General features: G+C 44.1%; 1 protein-coding gene across 3 annotated transcripts in view; it reads right to left on the reverse strand.

The window, feature by feature from the left end:
• The window catches only part of ANO2 (anoctamin 2), a 333,147-nt gene that overhangs the window by 164,134 nt on the left and 155,555 nt on the right, over positions 1 to 13,458 (reverse strand). For all 3 annotated transcript variants that reach the window (XM_027093346.1, XM_027093345.1, XM_027093344.1), the window contains 2 exons: positions 10,125 to 10,259; positions 3,461 to 3,621 (listed from right to left, as the gene is read on the reverse strand). In XM_027093346.1, the coding sequence (XP_026949147.1) occupies positions 3,461 to 3,621; positions 10,125 to 10,259 (296 nt within the window). The remainder of the gene's footprint in view (positions 1 to 3,460; positions 3,622 to 10,124; positions 10,260 to 13,458) is intronic.

Here is a 13,458-nt window from a genome sequence, read left to right on the forward strand (position 1 = left end):
TTTATCTCTGGGCTTTCTATCCTGTCCCATTGATCTATATTTCTGTTTTTGTACCAGTACCATACTGTCTTGATTACTGTAGCTTTGTAGTATAGTCCGAAGTCACAGAGCCTGATTCCTCCAGCTCCGTTTTTCGTTCTCAAGATTGCTTTGGCTATTCGGGGTCTTTTGTGTTTCCATACAAATTGTGAAATTTTTTGTTCTAGTTCTGTGAAAACTGCCAGTGGTAGTTTGATAGGGATTGCATTGAATCTGTAGATTGCTTTGGGTAGTAGAGTCATTTTCACAATGTTCATTCTTCCAATCCAAGAACATGGTATATCTCTCCATCTATTTGTACCATCTTTAATTTCTTTCATCAGTGTCTTATAATTTTCTACATACAGGTCTTTTGTCTCCTTAGGTAGGTTTATTCCTAGATATTTTATTCTTTTTGTTGCAATGGTAAATGGGAGTGTTTTCTTAATTTCACTTTCAGATTTTTCATCATTAGTGTATAGGAATGCCAGAGATTTCTGTGCATTAATTTTATATCCTGCTACTTTACCAAATTCATTGATTAGCTCTAGTAGTTTTCTGGTAGCATCTTTAGGATTCTCTGTGTATAGTATCATGTCATCTGCAAACAGTGACAGCTTTACTTCTTCTTTTCCGATTTGGATTCCTTTTATTTCTTTTCCTTCTCTGATTGCTGTGGCTAAAACTTCCAAAACTATGTTGAATAATAGTGGTGAGAGTGGGCAACCTTGTCTTGTTCCTGATCTAAGTGGAAATGGTTTCAGTTTTTCACCATTGAAGGTGATGTTGGCTGTTGGTTTGTCATACGTGGCCTTTATTATGTTGAGGAAAGTTCCCTCTATGCCTCCTTTCCGCAGGGTTTTTATCATAAATGGGTGTTGAATTTTGCCAAAAGCTTTCTCTGCATCTATTGCGATGATCATATGGGTTTTTCCTTCAATTTGTTAATATGGTGTATCACACTGACTGATTTGCGTATATTGAAGAATCCTTGCATTCCTGGGATAAACCCCACTTGATCGCGGTATATGATCATTTTTAATGTGCTGTTGGATTCTGTTTGCTAGTATTTTGTTGAGGATTTTTGCGTCTACGTTCATCAGTTATATTGGCTTGTAGTTTTCTTTTTTTGTGACATCTTTGTCTGGTTTTGGTATCAGGGTGATGGTGGCCTCGTAGAATGTGTTTGGGAGTGTTCCTCCCTCTGCTATATTTTGGAAGAGTTTGAGGAGGATAGGTGTTAGCTCTTTAAATGTTTGATAGAATTCGCCTGTGAAGCCATCTGGTCCTGGGCTTTTGTTTGTTGGAAGATTTTTAATCACAGTTTCAATTTCAGTGCTTGTGATTGGTCTGTTCATATTAAAAATAATAGTAAACATTTAACAAGAAACATTTACTATTATTTTTAATTGTAATTTGTAGGCAGCCATGCCTAGGGGATCTTGGCTGCTGTAACCAAATACACAATCGCATAAAACACACAGCAAGGCCGTTAAAATAACAAAACCAACCCCTAAGCCACAAAGCGCTGACACAATCCCACCGCATTTGCTTTCCCTCCACTGCTGCTATGTGAGAGAAAGAGAGGGGAGCTGGGGGTGGTGAAACGGTCGTGAACCTCAGAAGGGGTGGGAGGTATCTATTCATCCATCGCGAGAGCAGGGAAGGTACAGCTGAAAACCAAGTTTCCCCACAACAAGGAAGCACACATCCCAGGAGAGGTCTTGAGGGATTGTGGACCAGAGTCAGTAAGCTTCAGCTGCTCAGTCACAGTAATATTTGCCAGACAGATTCATGGGAATGAGGGGTGCAGCATATCAAAGCATGGGTGCGTCTTTTGCGCTCCGATCAGTTCAAATGGATTTGGGGTGATTACAAGACGCCGCCTTTCGAGAAGCAGGCACAGAGCCGCCTGGCACCGCGTGGGTCACACGCTGCAAATTCAGGTTGTTCTCCTGACCCTTCCTGTGAACAGTTCCAGAGCTACACGGCCACAAGTGCCCTTTCCTCCGACCCCCTGCCCCTATTCTGTGGGCTGACACTGCCCACATTCCTGGGCAGTGGTTATTCTCCCTGGGAGAACAGAGTCTCTGCTAAACACCTTCCTCGGTGGCCTGGTCACGTGGGAATCTTTCCAGCTCGGTTCTGTCTCCACCCACGTAGAGGTGCCCGCAGGAGACAGAGGCCACTGGGACCAGTTCTGGCAGCGGTGCTAGAACAGACCTCGCCTCTCTCCTGGTCACACTCCCGGGATGTGTGACTCACGGCCCCATCCTGGTGTGTCCTCCAGGCCCCCTGGAATCACGGATAAACCTAGCAGCTTCTGCAGCAGGACAGTGGCCCTGCCGGTCTGTAATCCAATGGGAAAGATGAGGGCCTGCACTGGATGGATGAGTGAAAGGCAGGCTGCTACTCCCAACAGGCTGAAACATATCCCCTTGGTCCCTTCCTTAATACCCGTGGCTGTGTCTTCTTAGAAATGTTCAGTGACCACGGGGTGGTTATCCCAGTTTGTAAGAATAGAAGTGTGTGTGTGTGTACACGTGTGCATGCGTGTGCTTCTAGTCAGATAGCTGTGGCCCAGAGAAACTTTATTACCCCAAGACTCTGGGGGGAAGGGAGGAGGAGGAAAATGAAGGAACTATTTGTTCCTTCCTTCAGAGATCCCTTGGGTGAGAATATTGAAAACATCCCTCTGGCATTAGGTAAAATCTCTGCAGTCTACGCTCGCCTTGTCCCGGGAACTGCACTGAGCGTGGAGGCAAGAGACCAGGTCTGGGCCCACCTTTACCCCCAGCTAACTCCGTGACTGTGGCAGTCACCCCACCATTCTGAGTGTGACACCAAATGACATCTAGGACTTGCCATGTCTTAGGAGATGTACCTGGAGGTGCCTATGAGTGTGTGAGGGGTTTTCAAAGCATGCATGGATGGGTTCCATCTCCAAATAAATCCTACATGAGATTAACACCAGATCCACATTGCTCCACCTCTTTAAAAAATATATTTATAAAGCCACGGAGGATATTCTTAGTTCTATTCACATGTATGAGTAAAGTAGAGAAATCTATTGTCCCTAAAATGCTTTTTAAGGTATAAGGACCAGGGCTTCCCTGGTGGCGCAGTGGTTGAGAGTCCACCTGCCGATGCAGGGGACACGGGTTCGTGCCCCGGTCCGGGAAGATCCCACATGCCGCGGAGCGGCTGGGCCCGTGAGCCATGGCCGCTGAGCCTGCGCGTCCGGAGCCTGTGCTCCGCAACGGGAGAGGCCACAGCAGTGAGAGGCCCGCGTACCGCCAAAAACAAAACAAAACAAAACAAAACAAAAAAAACCCCCCAAATACTAAGGAAGTAAACCGAAGGATATGGGCTTTAGAGCTTGGTCACTGTACCCATTTAAAGGTACCCCCCCATAGAAGCAAGCCTCATGGTGACAGCTTACCCCACAGAGCCATGAAGATGGAGAAGAAGACAGTGGCAGGGTTGTCAAACAGGTGGCTGGCCCGCGCCGTTCCACAGGCCGAGCTGAGGTTCCAGTAGTCACAGGACTTGTCACACAGGGGACACATGGTGAAGGCATTCTGTTGGTCACACATCTCTTTGCTGCAGAAGACAGAGGCTGCTGGGTCAGGGGGGCTCCAGCAGGACCCTTCTCAAGCCCATCACCCCCAAAACAGCTCCCACTTCCGAATCCCTGGTTGAGCTTATCAACTCCAACAGCGAGGTATGTTAGAGAGTTGGAATTGGGTTCTTCCCTTCGGAAGTGTTATTCTTATATCTTGTCTTAAAAAATGAATGGGCTACCTTTGGAGATATGGAGCCCCCTGTCACTAAAAGTGGCCCAACAGAAAGTTAATGACCATCTATCAGAGATGCTGTTCATTGGACAATGCCACATAAAGTCCATTCAAAATGTGCTGTGTCTACGGGGCTGGTGGGACACATCAACAATTGTGAATAAATCACCCATCGGAGGTCAGATTCCATCGCTCCCATTCAAGCATGGGCTGTCTCATCAGTGAGTACGGCTGGTCACACAGAGGAACAAACACGAGTGTGCAGCTGAACCAACACAATTCCTTCCTCTGGAGGGAGAAGCCACGTGAAAAAGAATGGAGTCAGGTGGCTAGAAGCCCATTTCTAAGTGCATCAGCCACGTGACCGTTTGTAGAAAGGGAATTAGTAACCTCAACTTAGTAAGAATTATCACAGACCTAGAGAACAAATGTATGGATACCAAGGGGGAAAGGGGGGGGGTGGGATGAGTTGGGAGATTAGGATTGACATACATACACTATTGACATTATGTATAAAACAGATAACTAATGAGAACCTGCTGTATAGCACAGGGAACTCTACTCGGTGCTCTGTGGTGACCTAAGTGGGAAGGAAATCCGAAAAAGAGGGGATATATGTATACGTACAGCTGATTCACTTTGCTGTATAGCAGGAACTAACACAACATTGTAAAGCAACTATACTCCAATAAAAATTCTAAAAAATAAAAAAGAAATTTTTTTAAGAAAAAAAAAGAATTATCGTAACCATGAAATGGGATGAGGGAGGCCAGAAGAATAAGGTAAATTCTTCCAAAGTCTAGATTCCAAGATACTTGGAGAACAAACTAGTCAAATAACCATCACCTATATTCTCACCTATTTTCAGTGTATTTCTGTTACAGGACTCATGAATGTATTTGAATTCCATTCATTCGTTAGGTGATTAGCTGGACCCAATTAATTTAGGCTCATCAGGGTGCTTGCAAATAAGAACCGAAGTATTCTCGGCCCTAACTGGCTTCCCCAGTAACCCTCCACACTACATTCTGGTAGGAAAATGAATGAACTCATCACTCTGGTGTGTCATATTCCCCCTGGGAGATGGGTACATGGCTAAGCTCATGGTTTTGGGAAAAAGGGTGGAGAACTGGCAATTTCATGAAAATGAAGCACTGGCTGTTCTCACAGAGCAGCTGGAGCCACGGTGATGGGGCCGCAGGGGACCCCAGGCTGAAACCACAGCTGGGTTTCCTCCGGAAACAGGCAGCAGAGGGCGCTACCGAGCACGGTACAGTCGGAGGCCGCTGCCGGCGGAGGGAGCTGGTACCTGGGTGCTGAAGCCCGGGATTAGATGAAACCCAGAAGCCGGCAGGATGCCTGCGTCTAGCTCCCCATCGCTAAGCAGTCGAAAGGTTTCACCGAGGGCTGTCACTGTCTGTCAAGTCCCAGCTTTCAGGCTTGTTTTTAATGAGTCACGGCAGGGAAGGCCGCCTGTGTGAGAGAATGGAAACTACGTCTCCGAGGATAAATCCCAGTTCCTCCATTGACTTTCCATTGGCAAGTATCAAGAGCGGCGACGCGCTCACATAGACAATATTAAATAGTAATTTCTTAATAATAAGTTCAGCCGTGCTAGCTTCACCTGGGCATGCGCTTGTTGGTAACCGGAGAGCAAGGTTCATTTTAAGTCTTCTGGGTCAGACACATGTTGGCTGCCTGGTGGAGGAGTTGCTGCTTTTGGAGAGGAGAGTACCTCTTAGAAAACAGACTCACGTGGAAAACAGTGGGTCTGCACAAAGCCTAGTAAAGAGCTTTGCTTCTAAGCCATTTCTGAGAAGACATGAGTCCTTCTCATATCTTTGCTGCGGAGGGTTTTTTTTTTTACACATAGAAGGGGGTGGAATCCTAGAACACCTAATCTCAATCAAAACTAGTTAATGCTGGGTTTCCCTGGTGGCGCAGTGGTTGAGTCCGCCTGCCGATGCAGGGTACACGGGTTCGTGCCCCGGTCCGGGAAGATCCCACATGCCGCGGAGCGGCTGGGCCCGTGAGCCATGGCCGCTGAGCCTGCGCGTCCGGAGCCTGTGCTCCGCAACGGGAGAGGCCACAACGGTGAGAGGCCCGCGTACAGCAAAAAAAAAAAAAAAAAAAAAAAAAAAAAAAAAAAAAAAAAAAAAAAACTAGTCAATGCTAAAAGGTCAGAAGTAAAAAAGTATTAGCCACCAACTTGGCACACTTTGAAACTTAAGGGCTGTGTACATTACTGGTTTTAAAATCAGAACACAGTCAACTGCCAATCATTTTGTACAAAATGGCAGCCGTGGTACATGGATACTCATCACATCTTTTCAGTTTGAAGTCAGAATGCTCTACGTGTATTGGGTTGGGGTTTTTTGTTTCATCTTTTGGGTTTTTTGATGCAAGCAATTTGAACAGAATTCTGGAGAAATTCTGCCTTAGGATGACATTAAAAGGACTCTGTAGTCTCTGAAAGAGGCTGCCTCTAGACAAGCTGAAAGATGGGGGAACCTCCCCTAGAACTGAAGTCAGGTCTGGGTCATTCACTAGCTGCCTTCACCACAGATTCCCAGTTCGAAGTAACAGTGGCTATAAATGCAATGGTGTATTTCTTCAATCTATCATTTTCTCTGCGAAGCAGAAGATTGATGAATGGGCTGACCATCAGGTGAACCAAGACCCCAGAGTGGGTGGTGTCCTCAATGAGTGACCCACAGCTCACAGGTCAGGCGACACAGAGCTGTACTAGCCACAAAGGGAGGCAATTATTCAGGAAATTCAGACAGAACATCTGCTATTAAGGTTTCAGGTCTAAACTAACCAATTTTTGAAAATATGGTTTAGATTAATTAGCTTTAAAAAAATGCTCCAGTCTTTCCTAGGCGTGTAAGCAAATGGAGAACAAATGCAACCAACCCCTTGCGAAGTCAAGGAAGGTTCTATAGATATACCGAGCACATACGGAATTATTATTTACAAGTGACGCTTGTGTCTCACATATCGAAGTTCTTGGCGATAAAAGGTACCATTTAAAGTTCCACGTGATGTAAATTTTCTGGTTTTGATACTGTACTGTAGTTATATAAGACGTAATCACTGGCGGTAACTGGATGAAGGGTGCCCTGGGCCCTCTGCACTATCTTTACCACTTCCTGTGAATCTATACTGTTTTCAAAATAAAGCTTTTTTTTAAAGTGATACACAGATACTAAATTCCAGGCTTAATGCCAAAATTAGAAACCTTTCTAATAATCCCAGGAAGAGTGCAAGTTTTTAATCACGCTTAGGAGTGGCTGATAGACACAGACCCTAGAAGAGTACGAATTCATTTGGATTCAGTATTGGGACTTAGAGGCTATTCCTCTGTTAATGAGGATTGGTAGTTGGTGAGTTTTTGCCAGGCGTAGAGCTTGGACTTTTGATAGACATACAATTATGATTAAGAAGCAGTTCTCAAAAACGTCTTCATAGTGTGCTTAACTTTTTCTATTTCCACCTTCTTGATTTGCCCCACCTTACTCTGAAAAACTGGCACCCAAACTTTCAAATTTTATAGCAGCCAATTTCAAACTTTTTTGTTATAGAAAGTTAAAAAAACAGTTTAAAAAAAATTTACCACAGATTCCAGTATGCGAGTATATACGTACCCGCTCCTCATAAAAACACTTATATCACTAAAATAACTGTCATGAAACAATTCTGATACTTCCTTCTCGTGATGACTACTAATATTATGTTTCATTCTACTCTGTCCCACCTTATTCTAGTTCATTTAAAAGGTAACGATTACATTGATTCTATAATCCATTAATGGGCTGCTATCCACAGTTCGTAAAACATCGCACACTCCAGGATGTCTGCAATGATAATGATCACGTTTTACACGCGTCTAAACCCGCACGCACATGAGTGTCCATGCATGTGCATAAATAAATGACTTTGCAGCTTGTGTAGACCATGGTCATTTCCAGCCGCAGTGGTCACCGTCACATGCATTCCCGTGTGGAGACCCAGGGCACAAGTTCTAAGTCCTGACGTAAACCAGCACACAGATGCCCTACCCGCTGCACTGAGTTGGTTCGAGGTGCGTGGTATGGAGTCCTCAGCTTGGATCAACCTGAGGCCCAGCTCCCCAGGGATCACAACCGGCAACTGAGCCGGGTTTTCTTCTGAGACTGAACCAACTGGGGCCAGTTGGAGCAACTGGGCTGCAGAGGAGGGTAAGAGCCCTCAGGAAGACTGCACTGCTTACTGGAAAAAGCAAAGACCTTGGAGCAGGTGGAACTCAAATCCCAACCCTGACAATTATTAATTGCTGAAGTTGGACAAGCGACCTCAGGTAGCATCCATGTCTCCCTCTCTCTGAGGTGAGAATACCTACTGACAACACTGATCTCTACAGGATCAAAGAAACAAAACACAGAAACCACCTAGCACCATGCCTGGTACAACTAAGACCAGGAATTTGGTAAGTACTCGTTCTTCCCTCGTGCTGCGCGAGGCAGAGCCCGGAAGACATGGGTCCTGTGACAAAGCTCACAGAATGCCAGTCCCGAACCCTGAACGGATGACACCACAGTTTTTATACACAAACATATCCAAACCCTTGTCTCTCATACCAAGGTATTGAGCTTTATTCTAACTACTGACACGGCCATCTCCAGTGTCCCTAACCTGCAAGAGCTTTTCTATAGAGTGACATAATGGAAGATCACCTGGTTCCTGCCGCTGGTGGGTACGCTTTCCTCAAAGAGCACAGCTCTTGCCCATTTCTTCAGGGTGGCCCCGACTTCCCCCATCCCTAACCCCAACTGTTGTGGACACCCACAGGCTGCCCAGTGTCCCCATTCCCCAGGCTACTGAGGGAGCATCCCTGCTGGCACAGTGTCGCCCTGCCCCCAAGCCACGACTGGCTGACCCAGAGCCTCTACCTAAGCCAAAAGGAGTCAACAGGACTTCTTCACTTGGGACCAATCGAGTATAAAGCTCTCAGGTATGACACCCATGAGCTACAAGCAGCCGTATTTACATCCAATGGAGAAACTCTTCAGTGAAACAAATAAATACTAGAAATAATCAGAGACGGGCAGTAAACAGAAGGAGTCCCTATTTCCATAGTCCCTTGGGCTAGCCACGTGCCTGCCACTGGGGCCCCTGAGGGCCCCCCGAAACCCTGAGGACAAATTCCCTTTATCTGCGTACGTTAGTTCACATGCATTTCTATCACTTGCAACTGAAAGAGTATTAAAATACACAAATGAGGGAATTCCCTGGCAGTCCGGTGGTTAAGACTCCCCGCTTCCACTGCAGACGGCCCGGGTTCAGTCCCTGGTCGGGGAACTAAGATCCCTCATGGCTCGAGGCATGGCCAAAAAAAAAAAAAAAAAGTAAAATGCATAAAGAATGCTTCCGTTTGCAAAGCCAGTTCTGGAGATGGCAAGAGATTTAAATTCTAAATATTGGCTAAGTGTCTCAAACTCTATTTCCACATATATTGATTCATTCAACAATAATTTATGAATACTCTGCTGTGTGCCAGACACTGTCAACTTTAGTCCTCACAACGCCACCATGAAGCAGGCGTCATTATGACCATTTCACAGCCAAGGAAACCAAGAGTCAGGGAGTGAGGTACCCAGTCACGTAGTTACTATGTAACACATTCAGTCCTAAAGGATGCTCTTTTTAGTCCCTATTTTCTTGTAGGATCTCTCTTCTCCAACAGGATCAACCTTTGTTCCATGTCTTGGATCGCCAAGAGCCCCGCTACGGGGCCTGTCACCTCCTGCAGTCTCTGACATCCTGAGCCAGAGCTGAGGCTTCCTCAGCTCCAGAGCTGCCTGCTTCTGACACAGCCTCACAGCTTTTGATCCCAGCAGCGTTTGACCACATAGATGCCATCTCTATCCAATACCACTCAACACTTCCTGCCTTGGGTCATCTGGGAAACCAAAGGGAAAAAAGTCATGAAATTGAGGGGAAAAAAAGCTTTTCTCAGGCATGATTTCTTTTTCATCAGTTTTCAGACCCTGCCCAATCAGACCCTGGTCCTGGAGAAGAGCTTGACCAGGAAAGGAAGTGGCCACACCCAGCGTGGCTCTGAGCTGTTCCCAGAATCTGTTGCTCCCAGACCTCTCAAGAGGGAAGTGACAAGTGACCTGCTGCGTGGTAAGGAAAGCGGGAAGGAGAAGGACAAAGGGGGAGGCTTTGGAAGGAGGCGTCTGAAATGTACAATGTACTTGCAACTGGGGTAAAACTCCAAACGACTGACACGTGAGAACTGAGCCTTTTCCGTTAAAACCAACTCACCTGGGAATATCTTCTTCCATCGTGGCACATCCATAAAGAAACACGATGACCCCGATGACGGATGATGGGATGAGGAAGGATGTATATAATCCCAGCCAGGCAAAGTACAGCCCAATTTTTTCTCCAAAATACTTTCTGGAAAAGGAAGAAAACAAAACATACTGAGAAGACCATAGAGTTTCCTTCTTTCTGTTTGCTCTAAAACTGAGAATGGGTTGAAAAAAATGGAAAGGGACAAAAGTTACATGGGGAACAGGGGACCTCAGCACAAGGAATCAACAACTGGTCTTTTCTGAAATGAATCACATTCCATTCGAATCACATATACACACCTGTCCTGGCTGTTCGTGTAAAGTAGCTGCAGGAAGGAATCCAGCACTAACAGCAAACTGAAGAAAATGCCACACGTTTTGGCATCTTTACCAGACAAACATGAATAACATATCGGCATTTCATGAGTGCCATAGTACTCAACCCACAGAAAAACACACCTTTTTGAAACTAGCTTATTTAAACAAAACACACAAATTTGGGGGCATGTAAACTGATATATACAGACGAACAAAGATGCACTCATAGAAAAATGACTAGAAGAAATTCAATAAAATATGAGTCATGGTTTCTTTAGCTGATGGGATTATGGGTGGGTTTTATTTCTTTATTTTTTTTATCTTTCTGCATTTTTTAACTCTATTTTGTTCATGAATTACTTTTAAAATAAAAAATGATTTCTTTTAAAAAGAAAAGGTACGAACCCATATCTTTTTGTTCCCCACTTCATAAAGTTAGTAAATGACCACATAAAGCCTCTGAAAAGGGGTTTTCCTTTTCCCTTAGATGGATATTGATGATGGATCCTGACGAGAAAAAACAACCCACAGAGGAGACGTATATTCTATTTCTCACGAGCCTCCGATATAAACCACAGGAGGGAAATGGGAACCCAGCCCACCCGTTGATGGAAGGACTAGAGAATAAGAGGAACAAATAAAATCTATGTATCCACCACCAGAATGCTGCTTCCACTTAGGATAAAGACACTGCCAGGAAATGTAGCTTCCCCCGAACAACAAAAATCTGTTAAATCAAAAATTTTCGTGAGGGCTTCCCTGGTGGCGCAGTGGTTGAGAGTCCGCCTGCCGATGCAGGGGACGTGGGTTCGTGCCCCAGTCCGGGAGGATCCCACATGCCGCGGAGCGGCTGGACCCGTGGGCCATGGCCACTGAGCCTGCGCATCCGGAGCCTGTGCTCCGCAGCGGGAGAGGTCACAGCAGTGAGAGGTCCGCGTACCGCAAAAAAAAAAAAAAAAAGCAAATACGTTAATGATTACATTAAATATAAATGTACAAGAAACCCACTTAAAATATAAAGGCATATATAGAAAAAAAGTAAAGGACTGGAAAAAGATATACCATGCCAACACTAATCTAAAGAAAGCTGATACAAACAAAATAATCTTCAGAACAAAGAACATTACCAGATATAAAAAGGGACATCAAACAATGATAAAATGGTCACTTCATTAAGAAGGCCTAATAATCCAAAACACATACAGTAAAATAAAATACATGTGTCAAATGCATAGATCAAAATGCATGCAATAAAAACTGATAGAACTGAAAGGATAAACACACAAATCCTCCAGTATAAATTAGAGGTTTCAACACTTCCCTTCAGTAGTTGACAGACCAAGTACAAAAAAGCAGTAAGGATACAGAAGACACTTCAAACCAACTTGACTGAATTGACATTTATACAACACTCTACCAAACAACAACAGAAAATACATTCTTTGCAAACACACATTCACTAAGATAGACCATATTGTGAATCATTAAGGAAATCTAATAAATTTAAAATAACTGAAATAATAAAAATGTTGTACCATGACCACAACTGAATTAAACTAGAAATCAACGGCAGAAAGCTGTCTGGAAAAATCCCCAAATACTTGGAAATTAAACAATATCCTTCTACATAACCATGGGTCAAAGCAGAAATCACAAAGAAAATCAGAAAATATTTGTGATTGAGGAAAATAAAAACACACATATCAAAATTTGTGGAATGCCATTATACTTAGAATGCCAGTAACACTTAGAGAGAAATTTATAGCATTGAATACTTGGTATTAAAATAAGAAAGTTTTCTTTTTAAGTTCATCTAGGATTTCTTTTATTGAAGTATAGTTGATTTACAATGTTGTGTTACTTTCAGGTGTGCGGCAAAGTAATTCAGTTATACATATACATACATTCATTCTAAAAAAGAAAGCTTTAAATCAATCATCTAAGCTTGCACTTTAAGTAGAAAAAGAACAAATTAAATCCAAAGCAAACAGAAGGAAGGAAATAATAAAGGGGGGAACAGAAATAAATGAAATTGAAAAGAGAAAAATCAATGAAACCAAGAGCTGGTTGTTTGAAAGGATCAATGAAATTGATAAATATTTAGTCAGACTGGTCAAGAAAATAAAGGATAAAACACAAATTACCAACCTTGGGGGGGAAAAAAGAGACACCACTACAGTCCTTATCTTCCGTGTTAGTGAATGCGACAATACCAGTTGTTTTTTCAAGGGTGTTCACCTCACCTTCTCCACTAGTCCATTACCCATCTCCAGCAGAAGAGAGGGGAAGAGAGAAGGGAGGAGACAGATAAGACTTAATAAACACAAACTGCCCGGTGCTTTCATCCTGATTGTCTTGTTTCACCTCATTTTTCATTCTCCCAACATCTCTTCCAGGTGAGAACACTGACACTCCCTGGACACACAGACTTGTCTAAGGTCACGTGGCCAGCACCTGACAGAGCAAGAATTTGACCTCTTGGCTCCTGACCCCTCTGTGTCTGGTGCTTGTGCCAACGTAACAACAGCAGCAACAGTAACTGATGTTTATCGGGGGCTAATTATTTGCCAAGCTCCATTCTAAGAAGATTACAAATATTCTTATTTTTTAGTCCTCACAACCCTCAGAGGTAGTATGCTATTATCCTCAAATTATAGATGAGGAAACTGAAGTACAAAAAGTTGACTAACCCAAGGTCCCACAGCCAGTAAGAAGCAAAGACAAGATTCAAATTCAGTGAGTCTAACTTGAGATTCCAGCTCTTAATGTCCACCTTATACTGACCTCTAGGAGGAATTTCGAGAAGGAAAGGAAGTGGATGAGCAGGAGACATGCCCAGGGCAAATTTGCTAAGTTCTAAAAGAACTACACCTAGCTACCCATCCATCCCCCATCCCCCGCAACGTCTTCACGCTTTTTTCCAGCTCTGAAGCTTTCCCATCGCAGCATCCCATCCGAGGCATCCAGCCACTCAGAGACGTAAG

This window comes from Aethalodelphis obliquidens, unplaced genomic scaffold, assembly GCF_003676395.1.
Source record: "Aethalodelphis obliquidens isolate GAN/ISIS:26980383/991018 unplaced genomic scaffold, ASM367639v1 scaffold83, whole genome shotgun sequence".
In the NCBI taxonomy this organism is placed as follows: Eukaryota; Metazoa; Chordata; class Mammalia; order Artiodactyla; family Delphinidae; genus Aethalodelphis; species Aethalodelphis obliquidens.